This window comes from Tachysurus vachellii, chromosome 7 (assembly GCF_030014155.1).
Source record: "Tachysurus vachellii isolate PV-2020 chromosome 7, HZAU_Pvac_v1, whole genome shotgun sequence".
In the NCBI taxonomy this organism is placed as follows: Eukaryota; Metazoa; Chordata; class Actinopteri; order Siluriformes; family Bagridae; genus Tachysurus; species Tachysurus vachellii.
This window is the reverse complement of record NC_083466.1, coordinates 325,001-350,000: the sequence shown is the minus strand read 5'-3', so window position 1 is coordinate 350,000 and position 25,000 is coordinate 325,001. Positions and strand designations below refer to the sequence as shown.

Below are 25,000 nucleotides of genomic sequence, written 5' to 3'. Positions count from 1 at the left end.
CACTTAACTCTCACACACACTTAACTCTCACACACACTTAACTCTCACACACACACTTAACTCTCACACACACTTAACTCTCACACACACTTAACTCTCACACACTTAACACTCTCACACACACTTAACTCTCACACACACTTAACTCTCACACACACTTAACTCTCACACACACTTAACACTCACACACACTTAACTCACACACACACTTAACTCTCACACACACACTTAACACTCACACACACTTAACACTCACACACACTTAACTCACACACACTTAACTCTCACACACACACTTAACTCTCACACACACACTTAACTCTCACACACACACTTAACTCTCACACACACTTAACTCTCACACACACTTAACTCTCACACACACACTTAACACTCACACACACACTTAACACTCACACACACTTAACTCTCTCACACACCCTTAACACTCACACACACACTTAACACTCACACACACTTAACACTCACACACACTTAACACTCACACACTTAACACTCACACACACACTTAACTCACACACATTTAACTCTCACACACATTTAACTCTCACACACACACTTAACTCTCTCACACACACTTAACTCTCACACGCACTTAACACTCACACACACACTTAACTCTCACACACACACTTAACACTCACACACACACTTAACTCTCACACACACACTTAACTCTCACACACACACTTAACACTCACACACACTTAACTCTCTCACACACACTTAACTCTCACACACACACTTAACACTCACACACACACTTAACACTCACACACACACTTAACACTCACACACACTTAACACTCACACACACTTAACTCTCACACACACTTAACTCTCACACACACTTAACTCTCACACACTTAACACTCTCACACACACTTAACTCTCACACACACTTAACTCTCACACACACTTAACTCTCACACACACTTAACTCTCACACACACTTAACTCTCACACACACTTAACTCTCACACACACACACTCTTGTGTTTTTCAGAGGGCGACTAATCTGGAGAACAGCACATATGACCTGTACTCCATCCCTCGAGAGAGTGACTCACAGAACCCTGACGGTGAGCCCTGATCACACACACACACACACACACACACACACACACACACACACACACACACACACACACACACACTTATTGACCTATTGACCTGCAGTTCCCCTCAGGTGTTAAGTAATGTGTGTGTTTTAGCCCCAGAGGGAAAGCGCTCATCAGGACTCACAGCCGTGTGGGTGGCCCGGAATCGCTTTGCTGTATTGGACCGCATGCACTCGGTATGGTGACAGTACACACTTCCTGTTCACACCCATTCAGCAGCACACACTTCCTAATCACGTGTGTGTGTGTGTGTGTGTGTGTGTGTAAAATCACTCCATAGCTCCTTATAAAGAACCTGAAGAACGAGATTGTGAAGAAGGTGCAGGTGCCTAGCTGTGAGGAGATCTTCTACGCAGGAACAGGTTCTTTACTGCTGAGGGACGCAGACGGAGTCACGTTGTTCGACGTGCAGCAGAAGCGCTCGCTCGCTACCGTCAAAATCGCCAAAGTCAAATACGTGGTGTGGAGCTCAGACACCAGCCATGTCGCCCTACTGGCCAAACACGGTACTGCACTGATATTACTGCTGCTCACACATGATGTTGATCTGTATGTCGACATCATTGATGTATTAATAATGGTTCTAAAACACTCACCTGTCTCTACAGCCATTATGATCTGCAACAGGAAGTTAGAGAGTCTGTGTAACATTCACGAGAACATCCGTGTGAAGAGCGGCGCGTGGGACGAGAGCGGCGTGTTTATTTACACCACCTCCAACCACATCAAATACGCCCTCACCTCAGGGTAACGCACACTGTCTGTCTCTCTCCTGACAAACCTACACCTCCATATAACACTAATCCCCCTCCCTCCTCCCTCCCCACAGTGATCACGGTATCATCCGCACCCTGGACCTGCCCATCTACGTGACCCGTGTGAGGGGCAACAGTGTGTACTGTCTGGATCGGGAGTGCAGACCTCGCGTCCTCAACATCGACCCGACCGAGTACCGCTTTAAACTCGCACTCGTTAACCGCAAATATGAAGAGGTCAGTGATGGCTATAAATGATGAAGCCTTTATCTGTGCTGACTGAAGATAAATGCTTACCCATAATTCCTCAGGTGCTGCACATGGTGCGTAACTCTAAGCTGGTGGGTCAGTCTATCATCGCGTACCTGCAGAAGAAGGGCTACCCAGAGGTGGCGCTACACTTTGTCAAGGATGAGAAAACTCGTTTCAGTCTGGCCCTGGAGTGTGGAAACATCGAGGTGAGGAACGTGTGGCCGTGTCCCATCACCCTGCTGTAGTCTGTGACTCACTGTGAACACACACACACACACACACACACACTGACACAACCATCCTCGTGCTGCAGGTGGCGCTGGAGGCGGCCAAGGCTCTGGACGATCGGAGCTGTTGGGAACGTCTGGGGGAGGCGGCTCTGCTGCAGGGACATCACCAGGTGGTGGAGATGTGCTACCAGAGAACCAAGAACTTCGACAAGCTCACCTTCCTCTACCTGATCACAGGGAACCTGGCCAAGCTCCGCAAGATGATGAAGATTGGTGTGTGTCTGAGAAGCCTTGGGATATGTGTTAGTTAGCAGTTTGCACTGTGTCTGTAACTCTGTGTGTGTGTGTGTGTGTGTGTGTGTAGCTGAGATCAGAAAGGACATGAGTGGACATTATCAGGGAGCTCTGTATCTGGGGGATGTCAGCGAGAGAGTGCGCATTCTCAAGAACTGTGGGCAGAGTAAGTACACACACACACACACACACACACACAAGTTAATACACTCCAATATAGTACACACAATACACACTCATATACTTCCGTGCAGTTTTATGTTACTTGCTATTCTGGTGTAACCGTGTGTGTGTGTGTGTGTGTGTATGTGTGTACAGAGTCTTTGGCGTACTTGACTGCAGCAACACACGGCATGGACGAGGAGGCAGAAGCACTCAAAGAAACCTTTGACCTGGAGAAGGAGATGGTAAACATTATTACACACACACACACACACACACACACACACACACACACACACACAGTGTTTAGTGTTCAACAATGTGCAGTGTGAAAACAAACCGTGTGTGTGTGTGTGTGTAGATCCCAGAGGTAGACCCTAACGCTGAACTGCTTCAGCCCCCCCCTCCCATCAACCCCCTGGACACAAACTGGCCCCTGCTCACCGTCTCTAAGGGCTTCTTTGAGGGCGCCATCGCTGCTAAAGGTCGGCTCAGGTCACATGTTCTGTGTCTCTGTGTCGTGTGTCTCTGTGTCTCTGCGCTCTGTGTCCTGTGTCTCTGTGTCTCTGCTCTGTGTCTCTGTGTCCTGTGTCTCTGTGTCTCTGCTCTGTGTCTCTGTGTCTCTTCTCTGTGTACTGTGTCTCTGTGTCCCTGTGCTCTGTGTCCCTGTGCTCTGTGTCCCTGTGCTCTGTGTCCCTGTGCTCTGTGTCCCTGTGCTCTGTGTCCCTGTGCTCTGTGTCCCTGTGCTCTGTGTCCCTGTGCTCTGTGTCCTGTGTCCCTGTGCTCTGTGTCCCTGTGCTCTGTGTCCCTGTGCTCTGTGTCCCTGTGCTCTGTGTCCTGTGTCTCTGTGTCTCTGCTCTGTGTCTCTGTGTCTCTGCTCTGTGTCCTGTGTCCCTGTGTCTCTGTGCTCTGTGTCGTGTGTCTCTGTGTCTCTGCTCTGTGTCTCTGTGCTCTGTGTCCTGTGTCTCTGTGTCTCTGCTCTGTGTCTCTGTGTCCTGTGTCTCTGTGCTCTGTGTCTCTGCTCTGTGTCTCTGTGTCTCTTCTCTGTGTACTGTGTCTCTGTGTCCCTGTGTCTCTGTGTCCCTGTGCTCTGTGTCCCTGTGCTCTGTGTCCCTGTGCTCTGTGTCCCTGTGCTCTGTGTCCCTGTGCTCTGTGTCCCTGTGCTCTGTGTCCTGTGTCTCTGTGTCTCTGCTCTGTGTCTCTGTGTCCTGTGTCTCTGTGTTCTGTGTCTCTGTGTCTCTTCTCTGTGTACTGTGTCTCTGTGTCCTGTGTCCCTGTGTCTCTGTGCTCTGTGTCCTGTGTCCTGTGTCTCTGTGAACAACATCCTGATGTGTGTGTGTTCATCTAATCGCTCCTCTTACAGGGAGAGCAGGTCAGATGGCAGCCGATCTGGACATGGACACTCCTGGAGGAGAAGGATGGGGTGAAGATGCAGAGCTCCACCTGGACGAAGGTCCGTCTCTCTCTCACACACACACACACACACACACACACACTCTCTCTCTCTCTCTCACACACACACACACACAACCTTTGCACTTGTGTAGTTTTGTGTTGGTAATTTGTCCTTGCTGTGCTGCAGATGGCTTTATGGACGCTCAGGAGGGTCTGGGTGATGAAGGAGCTCTTGGGAAGGAGGAAGGAGGAGGATGGGAGGTGGAGGAAGATCTGGACCTTCCACCTGAACTGGTCAATACACACACACACACACACACACACACACAGCTTCATACCCATCAGCCTCTCCTTTTTGTATTTATTTTTGATTGACTGAACATTTTCTGATGTTTTGATTGATGCATCTTTTTATTCCTTCCGTTTGGACCAATAGGATGTGCCAGCTGGTGCTGGGGGCGGTGCTGAAGGTGAGGGCTTCTTTGTCCCGCCCACTAAAGGCATTAGCCCCACCCAGATGTGGTGTAACAACTCCCAGTTGCCGGTTGATCACATCCTGGCCGGATCCTTCGAGACAGCCATGAGGGTAAAGACTTTTCACATAAATGTCTGTTACTTATCGTCATCGTACTCTTTCCAAACCAGCAATGAGAACTCTGTCCCTCTCTGACTCCGCCCCCCACAGCTGCTACACGATCAAGTGGGCGTGGTCTGCTTTGAGCCGCTGAAGCCCCTCTTCATGCAGGCGTACTCACGGGGACGCGTGTCCTACGTGGGGCTTCCGTCTCTGCCCTGTCTCTTCTCACACCCTTTGAGGGACGGGGGCACGGCTGAGGGCAGGAGGCAGCGAGACGGGCAGAAGGGTGGCGTCCCGGCAGTGGGGCTGCACCTGCGTGACCTCATCGCTCGCCTACAGCAGTGCTACCAGATGACCACCGCGGGGCGCTTTGACGAGGCTGTCGACAAGTTCAGGAGCATCCTGTTGTCTGTCCCCCTGCTGGTGCTCGACAACAAACAGGAGATTGCTGAGGTAGTGTCCTTAATGCCCCTAACGCCCTAAATGCCCCTAACGCCCTTAATGCCTCTAATGCCCTAAATGCTGCTACATCCTTTACACCGTTAACACCCCTAACGCCCCAGTGTTCTATCTCACTCACCCCTCTGTGTGTGTGTGTGTGTGTGTGTGTGTGTGTGTGTGTGTGTGTGTGACTGCTAGGCCCAGCAGTTGATCACTATCTGTAAAGAGTACATTGTGGGTCTCACCATGGAAACGGAGAGGAAGAGGCTTCCTAAAGAGACGCTGGAGCAACAGAAGAGACAGTGTGAGGTACTGATGGCATAACCCCCCCCCCCCCCCTTTTTTTCTTTCTCATGGTAGATGAATGTTTATGCTTTAAGTCACAAATATTTCAGAAGAATAAACGTATGCATTGTGTGTGTGTGTGTGTGTGTGTGTGTGTGTGTGTGTGTGTAGATGGCGGCGTATTTCACACACTGTAACCTGCAGCCGGTCCACATGGTGTTGGTGTTACGCACGGCGCTCAATCTCTTCTTCAAACTGAAAAACTTTAAGACTGCCGCAGGGTTCGCACGCCGCCTGCTCGAGCTCGGACCCAAGCCCGAGGTGGCCCAACAGGTGAGGATTGGTTGCCATAACAACCACCCACAGACTTCTACCCCGTTTAACATACATGTTAAACATGTTTGGTGAATCTTGCTCTACCGCTGACGTGTGTGATTTGGGACGCGACCTCATGTGCGCTGGTTTTCTTTCAGACACGTAAGATCCTGGCAGCGTGTGAGAAGAACCTGACTGACGCCCACCAGCTCAACTATGACCCCCACAACCCCTTCGACCTGTGTGCTGCCTCCTTTACCCCTCTGTATCGCGGGCGCCCTGTGGAGAAGTGCCCTCTCTCTGGGGCCTGCTACTGCCCCACTTACAAAGGGCAAGTGTGCAGGGTCACACAGGTCAGTGACACACACACACACACACACACACAAAGTTTCACTGTAAAGCTTTACTGATTATTTCTTTCTTTATTTCTCTCTCTTGCTCTCTCTCTTGCTCTCTCTCTCTCTCTCTCTTGCTCTCTCTCTTGCTCTGTCTCTCTCTCTCTCTCTCTCTCTCTCTCTCTCTCTCTCTCGCTCTCTCTCTTGCTCTGTCTCTCTCTCTCTCTCTTGCTCTCTCTCTTGCTCTCTCTCTCTCTCTCTCTCTTGCTCTCTCTCTTGCTCTCTCTCTTGCTCTGTCTCTCTCTCTCTTGCTCTCTCTCTTGCTCTCTCTCTTGCTCTCGCTCTCTCTCGCTCTCTCTCTCGCTCTGTCTTGCTCTCTCTCTTGCCACTCCTGGCATTTCTTCCTTTGTTTATTTTTACATCTTGTTTTTTAATGAGTTCTGATTGGTTGTTTTATCAGAATCCACAGTGATGTCACTTCCGTGTTCTGTCTCTCTTTAGGTGACAGAGATCGGTAAAGATGTGATCGGGCTGCGTGTGAGTCCTCTGCAGTTCCGCTAAAGGAGCAACGCACACACACACACACACACACACACACACACACACATCTATAGATACAGAAGTAAATCTAACTCTATGTAGATTATCAGAACATACAGTATAGTGTAACTAAAGGCTATGTGCTTCTCGCTGTTGCATGTGTGTTGGTTCTGCTCGCTTTATGTAGCTCTCTCTCTCACACACACTCACACACACACACACACACACACACACACACACTCCACTTCTGTGTTCAACTCTTTAAACCTGAAATAAAGCCGTGTGCTGTTCTTGTGTCCTGTCTGTGACTCTCTGAGTGACTCATTGTGTTCATTCACATTACAGCTCTATTACTTAGTTTAAATTAAAACATTTTTGTATATTTTTATTAAATTCCCTGTTAATTTGTGAAGGAACGACTGTAAACAAAATAAGATCAAGAGTAAATATTGCAACCGTTTTTAAACTTTAGTAGCGTGAGCAGTTTGAACGCTGAAAGAGTCGACTCTTCACTGTAAACCGAGTCTTCCGTCTTGACTCAATTAAGAGATCAACTGCAGTTCTCTGATCCGCCACACGGGGGCAGAGTATAGCAGGGAAACACTGAGCATGATGGTGGTTTAGAGGAATTTATTGTGTTTTATATTTCATACATGATCAGTGAGTTAGAAAGTGCAGGCGTCATGTGACTATTAATTATAACACACACACAGTCAGTATGTGAGGATGAGGACGTGACTCACTCAGTGTGGATGTAAAATCATTACATAGTGAACCAAAGTGCTCTAGTGATTATATTGAGTGATGGAGCACTACAGTGGACTGAAACACACCCGGTTCTATGTGGTTCTGTAGCAGTCTGACTGTGAGCTGGCCATCATGCGGCTCACATCGATGCAGTTCTTCATGAAGATCTCTTTAGCGCACTGGATGGTGGACTCAGGCAGAGTGCGGCTGCGTCCCAATATCCATGCAAAGTCCACGTGGAAGATCCTGAGAATGTCTGTGCAGGAGTACACCACGGCTGAGTGGACGTAATCAGTGTAGAGGATCCAGTACGGAGTGTAGGGAAGAACTGCAACACACACACACAGTTCACTGAGGATCTGGCAACCCTCCTGTCTCTCTCTTTCTAGTCTCTGACATGGTTCTTGTTTCCATGGCAAAGATTCTAGTTTCTGTATTGTGAACTTCCAAGTACATTCAGTGTGGTTCTTAGATCAGTTCTAGTGTGTGTGTGTGTGTGTGTGTGTGTTAATTACTGTATGAAAAGCTGATGCTCAGTTTTGCTGGGTTCTTCTGGTCTTCAATAACAGCTGTTCCTTCGATCCTTCTCACTTCTCCTTTTCTACATGTGAGTGAACAAGTTTTAGTCAGTAACGTCACACACACAGTTCATTACACAGAAAGACTTCAATACACACAGATTAAACACAGACTAGATCAACACGGTCAGGGTACCCTGACCCAACACACACACACACACACACACACACACAGACTCTTACAGGATCTCGGAGCTCTGTACACGAGCCGACGTGTCGGTCATCAGTGTGAAGTTCGTCTCAATGCATCTGCCCTTCTCAAACTGTGCCGGGAGCTTAGCCACCTCGAACCAGCGACCCATAAACTACACACACACACACACAGGTGTGTGTAAGACCAAGGTGAGTCAGCAGTAGTGAAGGTGTGGTATTGAAATCGTACCTGTTTGAGGTTGAAGGCAGGCTGAGTGCTGGGTTCAGGACACGAGCCCCAGTGAGGAACCTGAGCCTCCACCACAAACAACACAGTAACCAATGAGAGCACAAAACACACCTGTACCTCCATCTCACCTGTAAAACACACACACACACACACACACGTTCTTCTGCATTTGTGTATGTTGTGTATCTTCTGTTTATTTGGGCAAATTGAAGAAGTTTCCAATTACTATGATGATGATGATGATGATGATGATGATTAAAGTGCTTTTATTAAATTCAGCTGCAAAAACTTTACAGTATGTTCAGATTTAACCTCATAATAATAATAATAATAATAACAATAACAATAATAATAATAACAACAACAATAATAATAATAATAGAGTATTTTTACATATTTCAGAGTAGTTTTAAACAGAAGAAGAATCACTTTTAAACATTTTAGAGTCTGAAACACGTCACACTGAATAACAGATAAATGTAAAGACGTAATAAACATTTTGACAATAATTAATGAATGTAGGATTCATTAATGTTTACATTTCATTAGAAAAATAATATTTTATTAACAATGATGGTGATTTACCTGCAGCGCCTCTGTAGGAGTCTCTCTGTCTCTCTCTCTGTCTCTTTCTGTCTGTGTCTGTTTCTCTCTCTCTCTGTCTCTTTCTGTCTGTGTCTGTTTCTCTCTCTCTCTGTTTCTCTCTCTTTGTCTCTTTCCGTCTGTGTCTGTTTCTCTCTCTCTCTCTCTCTCTCTCTCTCTCTCTCTCTCTCTCTCTCTCTCTCTCTCTCTCTCTAAACCCATGACATATGAGACGTTGTGTTCACTTTATTAACAACACGACGCAGATCATTAGATAAATGTAAGTCAGGAGTTTACGAGGCACATGAACACAAATCTCTGAGGTTTTCACTCAAAAACCAAAAGAAAACTTTTATCCTTTTATTGAGAGATAATAATAACAATAATAATAATAATAATAGGTCCAGTTTTAATAATTCATCCAATAAGCATTTTTTTCAAAACTGGATTCATGAATCAACTCCTAGGATTTTCTGAACATTTAAAGACAATAATCTACTTCAGTAATAATGTGGTGAGACCCAGAGCTGTGGAGTTAAACTCATTAATACACACTTAGTGTTTTAGGGTTAAAGCTAAACATTAAAGATGGACAGTTTTGTCCTCTCAGGCTCCACAGCGGAGGTGTTGATCATGACGAACACGTTTTTTGTTGTTATTTGTTTTATCTATCGAATAATAAAGTTACTCCTTCTCCAGTGTCTTATGTAACCTTCCTTGTGTCATCACCATAGCTGTGAACGCTAATACACTAATGTTCACAAACAGCTGAAAAGTGCAGTGTGTCAGACAAAAGTATAAAGAAGTGATTTGAATGAGACCTGAGTCAGGAGAGTGTGAGAAAAATCTGTCCAAAAGCTGCAGCATCCTCAAGCAGAGAGCCACAATCTGATCTGAGACCAGTGTTCGGTCATTTACTACTTTAACCAGCACTATTTCCAGACCTCAACCCTGACTGAAGAACATTGTGAATGTTATTAAGTGTGAGCTTAGTAACCCGTGTGCTACAACACCTTCTAGATCAGAGGTATTCAACTAAAATTTAAAGAGGTCCAGTAAGAGAAAATTTCTTGAAGCGAAGGTCCGGAAGATCATAAAGTCTCACTAGTTAGTGTGAGATATATTTAAGTAACCTAGTAGTTGTATCAACATCTGCAAGGAATCAGTACCTGACTGTCATTCATTCATTCATTCATCTTCTACCGCTTATCCGAACTACCTCGGGTCACGGGGAGCCTGTGCCTATCTCAGGCGTCATCGGGCATCAAGGCAGGATACACCCTGGACGGAGTGCCAACCCATCACAGGGCACACACACACACACACTCATTCACTCACGCAATCACACACTAGGGACAATTTTCCAGAGATGCCAATCAACCTACCATGCATGTCTTTGGACCGGGGGAGGAAACCGGAGTACCCGGAGGAAACCCCCGAGGCACGGGGAGAACATGCAAACTCCACACACACAAGGTGGAGGCGGGAATCGAACCCCGACCCTGGAGGTGTGAGGCGAACGTGCTAACCACTAAGCCACCGTGCCCCCCTACCTGACTGTCAAATCAAATAAATTCAGTACAATTCAAAAACTAAATATTTATTGTCATGTAACATAGAACTGAACATATGTATGATTGTAGATATGTATAACGTTCTCTCATTAAATAAATAAAAGTAGGGCTACATTTCAAAATAAGAGAAAATAAATAAAATGTGAAAATTGTGTATGTTTAAATAAAGTGCTTAACTTTCCCTTTTATATCTCAGTGAGAGAACTGAGCTCTAGCTTGGCTTGGGTTAGGGTTAAACCTGGGCTTGGGTTAGGGTTAAACCTGGGCTTGGGTTAGGGTTAAACCTGGGCTTGGGTTAGGGTTAAACCTGGGCTTGAATGGAGTCAGGGCCGCTCTCATACACATGTGGAGGTGCTCATTAGTGACCCTGGAACCATATTTAGTTTGGATTATGTTCATTGTAGAGAAAGCTGCCTCACAGTTGTATGTAGAGCCAAACATGGTCAGGATGTATAGGGCTACTTCCCTCAGACCTGGGAAAGCTGTCTCAGGGACGCTGTCTTCAGATTTGAGTGGATATGTTTGTTCAGAACCTTTATGTTTTGTCTCATAATGGTGTTTCACATTGTCACTTTTAATAAGTGTCACAGTTTCTGTACATATGAGACACACTGGTTTAGTGTGAAGTGTGAACAGAAATCAGTCTCCGTCTCACTCGTCTGTTTCTCTCCCTTTCTCCGTCTCACTCGTCTGTTTCTCTCCCTTTCTCCGTCTCACTCGTCTGTTTCTCTCCCTTTCTCCGTCTCACTCGTCTGTTTCTCTCCCTTTCTCCGTCTCACTCGTCTGTTTCTCTCCCTTTCTCCGTCTCACTCGTCTGTTTCTCTCCCTTTCTCCGTCTCACTCGTCTGTTTCTCTCCCTTTCTCCGTCTCACTCGTCTGTTTCTCTCCCTTTGTTTTCTACATGTATCACTATCTTTCTTTCACGTGTAACTTTACTCTAATTCTCTCTCATCTGTCTTGCACTGTTGAGTCACAGTGTTTACTTCAGTAATACACAGACCTGATTGGTCTGTACGTTTTCACTATCACTACCGTAAAGACTGCAAAAGCTGCGCCGATTAAAATAGAAGCGCTTCGTCAAGTTTTAAATCATAACCTTTTGTTTTGGCTGTAGGTCCGGGTCCGGATTGGGCAGCTTCTGGGTCAGGACCCGGACCGCGGTCCGCCTGTTAGTGACCTATGGTGTAGAGGATGTACAGTGTGTTATTGTGCCATCAGAGTTTCACTTTAACACACAGCCGTGTGATTTATGGTGTTTATTACAACTGAAGTTAACAACAGCAAAAATAAACATCTGTCTTTTTGTAATATCTTTATTTCAGAAAGCAGACATCTGCTCATGTCAGTTATATTCAGTAGAAGTGGAAGTAAAACTGAATAGATGTGATATAAACACACACATTTATGAAGCCTGAAGCAGGTTTAGTTACATGACAGTAGTCTAAAGTCTGCAGTGTCTATCGTTCTGGACTCTACTCTTCCTCACAGGAGACATCCTCAAAGTACGCTTCAGAGGTTCTGATGATCTGCAAAACAGCGCTGAGCAGCATGACGTCAATGTCCAGGTCAAGCTCGAGCTCTTTGCTGTAGTTCTTCACTGGAACCACAGCAGAGAGTGAAACACCCAGACGTACGCTCACCTCCTGCATCTAAACACACACACAAGTATTAGATTTATTTGGTGTGTGTCATTGTTGTGTGTTAAAAACCTTAGAGCTCCAGTACAGACTGATCATTTAATACATATAAACTAGCACGCTAACATCAGAAAACACTAGCTGTCTCAACAACAGCAGCTAAATTACACCAAAAACTGTCCTGCTCTGTTAGACTCACTGAGTCTGAGTTTAGAGTTAAAAGAGAAATGAATAGAACTTTCCTAAATCTGACTCACCATCTTGTAGATGTAATGACTCTGATAGACGTGTTTCAGATCCTCTCCCACGGAGCGACACGCTTCATCCACCTTAGTCAACAGAACCATCTGTGGTATTCCTGCACACACACAAACATACATACACACATGTAAACACACACACACGTAAACATACACACATAAATATTCACACACTTTCAGATGTGTTGCACAACAATCGAAGAGAGCTAAGATCAACCGGGTGAAAGTGGAAGAAATCACAACTTGATGCAGATCTTGACTCTTACTGTACACTCCTGGCCAAGTTCTCCTCAGATGTGACTTCTGCCAAAACTTCCTTCTACAAGGAAAAGCTTGAAGCTTCGGCACAAGATCCTCAGAAGCTCCATAACATCTTTTATTCTCTACTTCCTCCCTGACTGCAGAAGACCTTCTTTTTACCACGAGGAAATCTGCAGGACCTTCACTTCAGCCCCGACTGCACTTATATCTCACAGTCAGGATTCCCTATTCCTTCATTGTCGCATTTCTCAACCGTAGCAGCAGGAGAGATTTTACATCTCATCCAGTCCTGCAATCCTACCACCTGCCCATTGGATCCACTCCCTTCCACTATGCTCCAGACCATCTCACAAGACCTTCTGCCCTTCATTACCACTATAATCAGTAGATCCATAACATCTGGTCAGGTACCAACTAACTTCAAGAGAACAAGGGTTTTTCCCATCCTAAAGAAACCTGCTCTGGATCCATCAGACATCAGTATCTACAGACCGGTATCACTTCTCTCGTTTCTTTCAAAAATTCTTGAACGCATTGTCTATAATCAACTGTCTGTCTATCTCTCACAGAACAACCTCCAAGACCTCAACCAACCTCCAAGACCCCAACAGTCATTCCACAGAGACAGCCTCTGAGAAACTACATGCTGCTAGATCATGCAGTGTATCTTCTCTTTCCCACCCTCAGATACCACAGCTTCTGACTGGATCTCATCATGTCTGGCAGAAATATCATCATGGATGACTGCTCATCAGTTAAAGCTCAATCCTAGCAAAACTGACCTGCAGATCATCAGGTGATTCATCCCCAGGTCATGATCTTGCTATATCCTTGCACAACGATCTGATCTCCCCTTCAGCCACAGCTCACAACCTTGGTGTAACCATGGACAATCAACTGTCCTTTTCCTCTCATGTTGCTAATGTGACTCGCTCATGTCGGTTCCTTCTCTACAACAAGGATTCGGCCATTTTTGTCCTCACAGGCTGCTCAGGTACGTGTTCAGTCTCTTGTCATGTCAACACTGGACTACTGCAGCTCTCTCTATCAGGTCTACATATGAACACAACTCATCCTCTGTAAATGATCCATAATGCGACATAGTGTGACTTGTCTTCACCCTGCCTAAGTTCTCACACCACCACACTGCTGTATTCCTCCACTGGCTCCTGTAGCTGAACACCTCAGGTTTAAACACTGATGATTGTCCATAAACAGACCATCTCCCTCTTACCTCAAAGCCCTCATCACTCCTCACACCGCACCTCTGAACTGCTGTTCTGGCACCAAGCTGGTGGAATGTATTTTAAAAAATACATTTGTGTCGGTGTGTGTGTGTGTGTGTGTGTGTGTGTGTGTACCCATGTTGTTAGCTTTTCTGCGGAAAGCGGCCAGTTTATTGATCATGTTTTCAGACAGCAGTGTGACCTTGCAGGCGTCCATCACATACACCACAGTGTGGATCTGTTCCTTTATAGTCGGGGTTTTACAAAAATAAGGAGAATCTGATTGGAGAGGCACTGATGGATTAAACTGGAGAGAGAGAGAGAGAGTGAGTGAGAGAGAGAGTGAGAGAGAGAGAGAGAGTGAGTGAGAGAGAGTGAGTGAGAGAGTGAGAGAGAGCGAGAGAGAGAGAGAGTGAGTGAGAGAGAGAGTGAGTGAGAGAGTGAGAGTGAGAGAGAGAGAGAGAGTGAGTGAGAGAGAGTGAGTGAGAGTGAGTGAGAGAGTGAGAGAGAGTGAGAGAGAGAGAGAGAGAGAGAGAGAGAGTGAGTGAGTGAGAGAGTGAGAGTGAGAGGGAGTGAGAGAGAGTGAGAGTGAGAGAGAGTGAAAGAGAGGGAGTGAGAGAGTGAGAGAGTGAGTGAGAGAGAGAGTGAGTGAGAGAGTGAGAGAGAGTGAGAGAGAGGGAGTGAGAGAGTGAGTGAGAGAGAGAGTGAGTGAGAGAGTGAGAGAGAGTGAGTGAGAAAGTGAGTGAGAGAGAGTGAGTGAGAGAGAGAGTGAGTGAGAGAGAGAGTGAGTGAGAGTGAGTGAGAGTGAGTGAGAGAGAGTGAGTGAGAGAGCGAGAGAGAGTGAGTGAGAGAGTGAGAGTGAGAGAGAGTGAGACAGAGAGAGAGTGAGAGAGAGAGTGAGACAGAGAGAGTGAGAGAATTATGACATTAAGTAAGTATGATTAAGATGATAAAGTATGATTATAATCATCAGCTCCACCTGGTATTTGTCCTGAATGTGTCCCTTTAATATGTTGGTGAAGTCTTCAATGTCCAGTCCAGCGTTATGTCCCTCCTCCAGTCCCATACTGTCACACAGCATGAGGGGCAGGAACTTATCATTCACCTTAATGGAGTACATACGGAACTACACACACACACACACACACACACACACACACCATGATCATTGTCATCAGCTGCTCTGTAATAAAAAGTCATGAAGTTTTTCAGTGAACTTAGAGTTACCTGTGTGGTGAGGCTGGTGCCCGCGGTGCCGGTGTTGGCGCGGAAGCTCACATGGCCTTTAAACACAGAGTTAAGCGAGTTGAAGAAGCTGGATTTTCCTGCACCCACAGCACCCACAAGCAACACACGAGCTTTCTGCACTGAGCTCACACTCGGAGTCCAGTGTGAGATGACATCTATCAGAGACTTCCTCGTCCTGCACACAGTTATTACAGTTAAACTCCACACTCAGACACATCAAGCATCTTTATACCTGAGAGCTCTACAGCACCACCATCACTAACACGTAGCTGAACATCACTATAGGACACTGAAGTGACCAGACCAGAGGAAGAAGTTCTCCCTGACGATCAATGTTAATCTAAACTTTAATGAGCGTCATTCAGAGTGGAATTTTGTTTAACGATCTGTTGAGAACTCCATAAAATAACCCTCGGAGTTCATGACATCACTTCCTCGGTTCTAGTCCAGCGGAACCAGTTCTGTCATGGTGGAAGCTGCTGAACAGATAAAGATGTGGTGGAAAAAGCACTTTTTCTTACTCTAAACTCCACTCGATGTTCCTCCATGGTTTCTCCATGAGAGATCCAAACCCTGCAGAGAAATCAACACTAATGTTCAGGTGTTCACATGTACCGTCTGTGCTTTACTCTTTGAGCTGAAATGAATCTCACCCTCCACTCGGTACACCTCACACTCGCTCAGCTGTAGGTCATTGCCGTGCATCTCCACTGGGTCAAAAAGATACGTGTTTGGGTTGCTGTACACAGTGGCGGTGTTGTTGTACAGAAAAACCAAGGAGATGTAATTAGGACCAGTGTTTCCATCAATGAACGCTCGCTGTGCTTCTGTGCTCACCACACGCAGAGGAGCTTTATCCATATCATGAGCATTGAAGCTGAACAGGAAGGCTTGATCATCAGCAATATTCTGCCCTGTCAGAGCGTAATCTTTACTGGTGTATGCCCCGAAGATGTAGCCCGAGTTATTATAGCCCACAGTGACGGTGGGACCCTGACGATCACATTTCTGGTGGAAGATGTTGATGTTGAAGCCGTGCACGCTGGCCTTGAACAACAGACTGAGTTTAGCTTGACCGAGGAGAGAACACAGCTTCATCTCCTGCTGCTTGGACAGGTGGGATTTAATCACACTCATCATGGAGATCTGGAACTGCACAAAGACAACATAAGCTTACATGTTGCTAGATACTGTAGCATGTGCTTAAATACCGTTACACACATTTACACACAGTTACAAAAAAGACACACACACAGTTACAGAGTGACACGGTTTCACAGTGACACACAGTGACACACAGTGACACACAGTGACACACAGTCACACAGTTAGTCACACACAGTTACACAGTCACATACAGTCACACACAATCACATACACTTACACAGTCATATACAGTCACACACAGTTACACAGTCACACACAGTTACACACAATCACATACACTTACACAGTCATATACAGTCACACACAGTTACACAGTCACACACAGTTACACAGTCACATACAGTCACACACAATCACATACACTTACACAGTCATATACAGTCACACACAGTTACACAGTCACACACAGTTACACAGTCACATACAGTCACACACAATCACATACACTTACACAGTCATATACAGTCACACACAGTTACACAGTCACACACAGTTACACAGTCACATACAGTCACACACAATCACATACACTTACACAGTCATATACAGTCACACACAGTTAGTCACACACAGTTACACAGTCACATACAGTCACACACAATCACATACACTTACACAGTCATATACAGTCACACACAGTTACACAGTCACACACAGTTACACAGTCACATACAGTCACACACAATCACATACACTTACACAGTCATATACAGTCACACACAGTTACACAGTCACATACAGTCACACACAATTACATACACTTACACAGTCATATACAGTCACACACAGTTACACAGTCACACACAGTTACACAGTCACATACAGTCACACACAATCACATACACTTACACAGTCATATACAGTCACACACAGTTACACAGTCACACACAGTTACACAGTCACATACAGTCACACACAATCACATACACTTACACAGTCATATACAGTCACACACAGTTACACAGTCACATACAGTCACACACAATTACATACACTTACACAGTCATATACAGTCACACACAGTTACACAGTCACATACAGTCACACACAATCACATACACTTACACAGTCATATACAGTCACACACAGTTACACAGTCACACACAGTTACACAGTCACATACAGTCACACACAATCACATACACTTACACAGTCATATACAGTCACACACAGTTACACAGTCACATACAGTCACACACAATTACATACACTTACACAGTCATATACAGTCACACACAGTTACACAGTCACATACAGTCACACACAATCACATACACTTACACAGTCATATACAGTCACACACAGTTACACAGTCACACACAGTAAACTCTGATAAGACAGAAATACTAATTATAGGTCCAAAAACCAGTACACAGAAACTCTCACACTTTAACTTCCATTTAGAGGGATGTTCTGTTACTAGTAGCTCGACAGTAAAAGACCTGGTGTTTATTAGACAGTAACTTGTCTTTAAAATCATATCACCATATTACAAACACAACCTTCTTCACCTTAGAAATATTGCCAAGCTGAGAAACATCCTGTCTGTATCTGATGCTGAGAAGCTAGTTCATGCTTTCATGACCTCTAGACTGGACTATTGTAATGCATTACTAGGTGGTTGTCCTGCATCTTTAATAAATAGGCTACAGTTAGTCCAAAATGCAGCTGCCAGAGTTCTCACTAGGACAAGAAAGTATGACCATATAACCCCAATTTTATCATCTCTACACTGGCTACCTGTTAAGTTTAGAATTGATTACAAACTGCTGCTACTTACGTACAAGGCTCTTAATGGTTTAGCTCCCATGTATCTAACTAGTCTTCTAACACGTTACAATCCTTCACGCTCTCTGAGATCACAAAACTCAGGACTTCTGGTAGTTCCCAGAATATCTAAGTCTACTAAAGGTGGTAGAGCGTTTTCTTATTTAGCTCCCAAACTCTGGAATAGTCTTCCTGATAGTGTTCGGGGCTCAGACACACTTTCACAGTTTAAATGTAGATTAAAAACTCATCTCTTTAGTCAGACGTACACATAATACATCCCATAATATTGTGCTCTATTACATCAGACTTGCACATTTTTATGAACAGCAGATATGTTAATTCCTCTCCACTGCTTCTCTCTTTCTACCCATCCCGAGACACCCAGACATTGTACCAGCTCCAATCGTCTTCTGTGTGATGAAGTTTTTAGACCTCCACTGAGATGAGGGCGACTCTGTGAGGATCCTGAGACATCTACAGATCTACCAGCTCCAGTTACACTCTACTATACTAAAGAGGAGATGTGAACTCCATGTGATCTTTTACACCAACACAACATTTATCAGACTGTATATTTATAATCACACCCCCAGTGTCACCCATATGAGGATGAGGTTCCCCTTTGAGTCTGGTTCCTCTCAAGGTTTCTTCCTTTACCATCTAAGGGAGTTTTTCTTCCCCACAGTCACCTGAGTCACCTCAGACTTGCTCATTGGGGATAAACACATACATACATACATACATACATACATACATACATACATACATACATACATACATACGTGACGTGACCAAAACACGCGTGAGGCAGTTCCCCTCATCGTGCTGAGTGTTTTGATATATGACATGTCCATGTTGTGCTAACTTTTTGATTTCGCTTATTTTGGGGGCGGGGCTACACGTGACGTCACGTGAATACCCGGTGGGGTGCCAATACTTTTGGACAAAAGTGTATTGACTGGGGGCCAATACTTGTGGAATCATTGGTTTGATAGTGTGGAGTTGATAGTTACATGTATTGAGAGTGTGTTTTACATCTACAGAGAGAACAAAAGAATTTTAAGAATTCCCCATTCAAGTCTATGGGGAAAAAAACACCTTTGAGCTTCCGTACCGGGAATTCCGGAATTCCGATCGCTTATAAAAGTCATAGCACACCTGTCCTCAACGAGCCGGGCGATTTGACACCTCATTCATGGGTCTAGGCCAAAAGCTGCGGGACAAGTTACACACCGAAAAAGTGTCTGGAATAATAATAATAATAATAATAATAATAATAATAATAATAATAATAATAATAGTTATATAGAATAACAATAATGATGCTTTTCAAGCACCATTAATTAATCCGACATGAGGGACAGGTGTGCGGGGGGGGGGGGGGGGAGAAAAGGGCGGGGCAGACACGTGACAAGACAAGGGCGGGGCAGACACGTGAACACAGAACTTAAACAAAAGGCACATGGCCAAAGTCCGGGCAGACACACACACAGTCACATACAGTCACACACAGTTACACACAATGTTGCACATAGTTAAACACAGTCACACACAGCTACACACAGTCAGAAACAGTTACAATTACACACAGTCAAATACAGTCACACACAACTACACACAGTTACACACAATGTTGCACAGTTACACACAGTCACACACAACTACACACAGTTACACACAATGTTGCACAGTTACACACAGTCACACACAACTACACAAAGTTACACACAGTCACACACAACTACACACAGTTACACAGTCACACACAACTACACACAGTTACACAGTCACACACAACTACACACATTTACACACAGTCACACACAACTACACACAGTTACACACAATGTTGCACAGTTACACACAGTCACACACAACTACACACAGTTACACACAATGTTGCACAGTTACACACAACTACACACAGTTACACACAATGTTGCACAGTTACACACAGTCACACACAACTACACACAGTTACACACAATGTTGCACAGTTACACACAACTACACACAGTTACACACAATGTTGCACAGTTACACAGTCACACACAACTACACAAAGTTACACACAGTCACACACAACTACACGCAGTTACACACAGTCACACACAACTACACACAGTTACACACAGTCACACACAACTACACACAGTTACACACCACTATACCTTTCACACCACAGCTTTGGTCTCTTTCCTCACAGCTGTAGAAGACGACGAGAGAACCGGATATCAGAAACACTTTCACTTTCGTTTTACAGAAAACAGTCACATGACCACAGCACAGAGCTGTGGACAGCATCATCATCATCATCATCATCATGAAGCCCCCCGGTCTCAGGTAAACTCCCGGCATTTAATTACTACTCCTTCCACCTCTACTCCGTGTGTTTCTCTGTCTGCAGTGAGGGATATTTTTTGAGACAAGTGTGTGATGTGAGGTGAGCAATGCCCAAGGTGTGTGTGTGTGTGTGTGTGTGTGTGTGTGTGAGAGAGAAAAGCAGTAACACTTTAGGTCGAACAGGATAAACATTTATTGAACAGATAAAACTAAATGTTTTTTGAACATAAATATGAATAAAAACAGACAGGCATTTTATTCCAGAATAAATAAACTCCATCAAAATATCCCTTGTCAAAATTATACAAGTTACAACTATGAACATGCCGCAAAAAAATTCTGCTTTTCCACAAAAGTACAAATAACAAATCAAAACATTCAGTTTTTTTGTTCTTTTGCCATTTTATAAAACATAAACTTAAACTTTAAATAGCTTTAAATATTTTGCTCTCCATAAAAAAATATCTCATGTCAAAATCATACAAATTCAAAATATGATAATGGTCTAAAAAACCCTGGAAATATAAATAAAATTTGTGCTTTTCAGAAAAAGTAAAAATAACAAATCAAAACATTCAGTTTTTTTTGCTCTTGTGCTGTTTAGTCAGAACTGGATGCTTGGCATCTTGGCACCAAGTTGGTTTCGGTTTGGTGTGTTTAGGTTCTGTGTTGTGGAGATTCTCAGGATGGACTGCAGGTGTTCATCAGTGAGACGTCTCCTGTGTGCTGTTTTGTTCATCTTCATCACTGAGAACAGCTTGTCACACAGATATGTGCACAAACATGCACAAGGTGCACAAGCAAGCACGAGTGCCGTCTTAGATTAAAGTCCTTAATTACAGCCACATTCACTCCACATATAAGACACGCAGGTTTACTGCCAATGTCACTAAACATATACTCAGCCTCGCTTCAGTTTTAAAAGGCTCAGAAAAGGCTTTGAAAGGAACCAGAAAACACACACACACACACACACACACATATCTGTCCTGTTTTTAGTCTGGTGTTACATTTATATATTTTTCTGCACAGTTTATAGTTTCACTTATGGTGAAACTTAAGATTCATTTTAAAATCTCACCCGCCGTGTGTGTGTTTGGTGAGTGTGTGTGTGTGAGAGTGTGTGTGTGTGTGTTCACTCCAACATGGGATTCTTGTGTCAGAAAACTCACTTCATAGAAATACAAGATTCTTTCTGCTGTAAATGTGTTTACTAAACACACACACACACACACACACTCTTTCTCACACTCTCTCACACACACTCTCTCGCTCACACACACACACACTCTTTCTCACACTCTCTCACACACAAACTCTAGCTCACACACACACACACCCTCTCACACAAACTCTCTCTCGCTCACACACACACACTCTCTTGCTCACACACACACTCTCACACACACACTCTAGCTCACACACACACACACTCTCTCTCTCTCACACACACACTCACACACACTCTCTTGCTCACACACACACACACTCTCACACACACACACACACACGCTCTCTCTCACACACACACACACATGCTCTCTCTCACACACACTCTAGCTCACACACACACTCTCTCTCTCTCTCACACACACACTCACACACACTCTCTTGCTCACACACACACTCTCACACACACACACACTCTAGCTCACACACACACACACACACGCTCTCTCTCACACACACACACACTCTCTCTCACACACACACACACTCTCTCTCGCTCACACACACTCTCTCTCTCACACACACACACTCTAGCTCACACACACACACACACACGCTCTCTCTCACACACACACACACACTCTCGCTCACACACACTCTCTCACACACACACATGCTCTCTCTCAGACAGAGTGTGAGGGCATCAGGAGAACACAATGAATTATTCTGAACAAACCTTTTTGAAGTGAGTCACAAAAGAAAGTTGACAAATCTTCTTAATTTCTTTATTTTCTAATTTATTACAGTTAGTTGTGCTACATCATGAGCTTTATTTCTCTGAGACAGCGCTGGTTCATGTCCATCCTGTGAACCTTTACAGTGGATTGTGAAAATGTCCGTGGTGTCTCGGTGGGCGGGGCTTCATCTCCCTTGCCTGTCAATCAAAGTGACATTCTCCAATCATGGGTGTGTGTGAGATCGTGTATGTGGGAGAGGATGGACAGTAGGAAGTAGGAGTCAGAGTCAGACAACACACACACACACACACACACACACACACACATCAGCGTCTCTCAAAGCAGCTCCTGTGTTTTAATAAAAACATGCTTTGTCTCGTGCTGTTTAGTTAAACTGAGGAATCAAGTCCCAGACAATCAGAAGGAATCTCAGGGGGATCAGAGTTCATCAAGGTTCACATGGAACTCAGGAACCATCAAACTGTGTATAACCTGCAGAACTCAGGATTAAAGTCACCAATGTCATAAAAACAAAACTGTATTAATGATGTGAATAAACTTTATACAGTGAGAAGAGAGTGTGTGTGTTTACTTTAGGATTTTGTGGTATGGATACAGTGTGAGTGTGTGTGTGAAAGCTCTGATGTCAGAGATGATGATGTCAGAGGGGAGTGTGTGTGATGGACAGAGGAACACCAGTTTGGACACTTCGCCGTACTGAGACGTCTCCGGTTCCTCCTCAGCGGGGGGGTCGTTCTCCTGACACCCGAATCCCACAACCTGTCAATCAATCAATCAATCAATCAATCAATCAACCAACCAATCCAGACACATGACATGAAGACTTTGTACACTTTATCAGATCCCCCTGGAGTAACGGTCAGGTGTGTATCTCTGTGTCCCAGTCAGACGTGAAGCTGGAACCTTTCTTCAGGACAGAGGACTTTACACTTCTGTGCAGTTTCTCAGTAACAACAAGGTGAAGGTTTTATGTGAATCGTATTAAAGGCTGGTGAAGGAACGACATGCTGTTCTGGGAAAATAAGTGACATCATAATATTCCTGATTTATTAGTGTGTTCTAACACGTCACTCACGTGTACACTGAGTCTCCTGCTGATCTGAGATCTGTGCTGCAGGAACCAGTCAATCAGCTCCACTTTACTGATCAGCTTCAAAGCCTCGATCTGACACACACACACACACACACACACACACACACACACACAGTCACATACTACAGCATATTGTGCCACTGTGTGTGTGTGTGTGTGAGAGAGAGACACTGACCTCGTTGTGGAGTCGGTCAAACACGTACTGTTGGGTTATGACCTCGTTCCAGTGTCGCTCCACCTCCTCACCCAAGTGTGTGTCCTCACACTGCTTCAGCTTCACCAGCGCAGTCACATGACTCCTGAACGCATCATCAGTCAGCGCCGCCAACGTCTCACCAAAGCTCTGTAGGAACTCCTCCATCTTCATCTCTACATGCTCTGTACTGTGACACACACGTTTGGTTTCAATGATTGTAATCAACAAAAAAAAACAAAAACATCCCATCACAATGACAACACCACCACCTCCTCCAACACCACCACCACCTCCATCATCACCACCTCCTCCTCTACCACCAGGCCCCTGAACGCTACATTAGCTAACACCGCTAATACATTCTACTCATCAGTACCGTGATGTCACTTGATCATGTCTGTGAGAAGGTAAAGAGACACTCAGCCGATTAAGCCCCGCCCTTGTTGACGCAGACTCACCTGAACTTGGTGGCCTGCGTTTCTACGGTGACGGAGAAGCCGAGGATGCCGGACGTGTTTCTGCAGGTGGGGTAGACGTGATACCTGCAGAACAAAAACACACACGTGTAAAAGAACATCAGAGTCTGATGGAGGAGCAAAAGATCTGATCTGTGACTCACCCCAGAGTCTCTTTAGTCCTGAGAAAGTCGAAGCATGGTTCCTCCATGTGCATCTGTAACACACACACACACACACACACACACACACACACACACTGAGTTTAATACTAAGAATTACAGCCTCTCTTATTAACCACACCCCTATTATTCACTGATTGGCACTAATTTACATAGGCCATGCCCCCTGATTGAGGCACAGAGAAAAAAAGTTAAATATAAAGCTGGTGATTGGAAGGCTGATGTCAAGTGAGCGCACACACACACACACACACACACACACACACACACTCACTCACTCACCACCAGCAGCTCCATCAGTGTGTGTTCTCGCAGATTCTTTGCTCCAGACTGAAAAGCAGAACAATAAACTTCAACATGACTGTAACTACATCACTACTGCACTTTATTGCAAATTATTCCAACAACAACAACAACAATAATAATAAAGAGTGTAATAATAAACACCTGGTAATAAACAGTAACTTCTGAATTCGCATCTCCTTTGTTGAGAGATTTCACTTTACACACACTGTGTGTCTGCGGCAGCTCCACCACCCTGAACTGAACAGGAACTTCTGCTGACAACTTCCTGTACTTTAGTTTACTGAAACACACACACACACACACACACACCTCACCATCTGAACACACCGATGATAGCAGTTT

At 44.8% G+C, this 25,000-nt stretch overlaps 4 protein-coding genes across 6 annotated transcripts in view; 1 reads left to right on the top strand and 3 right to left on the bottom strand.

Annotated features, from left to right (window-relative positions):
* Positions 1-7,024, top strand: part of copa (COPI coat complex subunit alpha) — a 20,572-nt gene extending 13,548 nt beyond the window's left edge. Inside the window, exons 12-29 of the mRNA XM_060873668.1 lie at positions 1,028-1,103; positions 1,236-1,318; positions 1,423-1,648; positions 1,751-1,889; positions 1,972-2,134; positions 2,209-2,355; positions 2,463-2,652; positions 2,744-2,839; positions 2,992-3,080; positions 3,197-3,320; positions 4,199-4,288; positions 4,418-4,524; positions 4,667-4,816; positions 4,916-5,260; positions 5,447-5,557; positions 5,705-5,866; positions 6,007-6,201; positions 6,685-7,024. Of these exons, the coding sequence (XP_060729651.1) occupies positions 1,028-1,103; positions 1,236-1,318; positions 1,423-1,648; positions 1,751-1,889; positions 1,972-2,134; positions 2,209-2,355; positions 2,463-2,652; positions 2,744-2,839; positions 2,992-3,080; positions 3,197-3,320; positions 4,199-4,288; positions 4,418-4,524; positions 4,667-4,816; positions 4,916-5,260; positions 5,447-5,557; positions 5,705-5,866; positions 6,007-6,201; positions 6,685-6,744 (2,553 nt within the window). The 3' untranslated portion in view covers positions 6,745-7,024. The remainder of the gene's footprint in view (positions 1-1,027; positions 1,104-1,235; positions 1,319-1,422; positions 1,649-1,750; positions 1,890-1,971; positions 2,135-2,208; positions 2,356-2,462; positions 2,653-2,743; positions 2,840-2,991; positions 3,081-3,196; positions 3,321-4,198; positions 4,289-4,417; positions 4,525-4,666; positions 4,817-4,915; positions 5,261-5,446; positions 5,558-5,704; positions 5,867-6,006; positions 6,202-6,684) is intronic.
* Positions 7,025-7,344: 320 nt separating this feature from the next.
* apoda.1 (apolipoprotein Da, duplicate 1) lies at positions 7,345-9,107 on the bottom strand. The gene is made up of 5 exons (XM_060873324.1): positions 9,016-9,107; positions 8,431-8,558; positions 8,232-8,353; positions 7,986-8,071; positions 7,345-7,798 (listed from the first exon to the last, which is right to left on the bottom strand). Exons 2-5 carry the CDS (start codon positions 8,551-8,553, stop codon positions 7,563-7,565), a joined length of 567 nt encoding a protein of 188 aa, XP_060729307.1. The 5' UTR covers positions 8,554-8,558; positions 9,016-9,107; the 3' UTR covers positions 7,345-7,562.
* A 2,776-nt stretch (positions 9,108-11,883) lies between these two features.
* On the bottom strand, positions 11,884-20,403 carry ifi44c2 (interferon induced protein 44c2). The gene is made up of 8 exons (XM_060873667.1): positions 20,327-20,403; positions 15,872-16,370; positions 15,740-15,791; positions 15,198-15,393; positions 14,950-15,096; positions 14,106-14,277; positions 12,481-12,581; positions 11,884-12,235 (listed from the first exon to the last, which is right to left on the bottom strand). The coding sequence occupies exons 2-8, from the start codon at positions 16,356-16,358 to the stop codon at positions 12,059-12,061; spliced, it is 1,332 nt and encodes a 443-aa protein (XP_060729650.1). The 5' UTR covers positions 16,359-16,370; positions 20,327-20,403; the 3' UTR covers positions 11,884-12,058.
* Positions 20,404-22,441: 2,038 nt separating this feature from the next.
* Positions 22,442-25,000, bottom strand: part of nrd1a (nardilysin a (N-arginine dibasic convertase)) — a 27,154-nt gene continuing 24,595 nt past the window's right edge. For all 3 annotated transcript variants that reach the window (XM_060873671.1, XM_060873669.1, XM_060873670.1), the window contains exons 25-31: positions 24,800-24,938; positions 24,635-24,682; positions 24,335-24,387; positions 24,174-24,257; positions 23,695-23,902; positions 23,502-23,591; positions 22,442-23,185 (exon numbers count right to left, since the gene is read on the bottom strand). In XM_060873671.1, the coding sequence (XP_060729654.1) occupies positions 22,994-23,185; positions 23,502-23,591; positions 23,695-23,902; positions 24,174-24,257; positions 24,335-24,387; positions 24,635-24,682; positions 24,800-24,938 (814 nt within the window). In that variant the 3' untranslated portion in view covers positions 22,442-22,993. The remainder of the gene's footprint in view (positions 23,186-23,501; positions 23,592-23,694; positions 23,903-24,173; positions 24,258-24,334; positions 24,388-24,634; positions 24,683-24,799; positions 24,939-25,000) is intronic.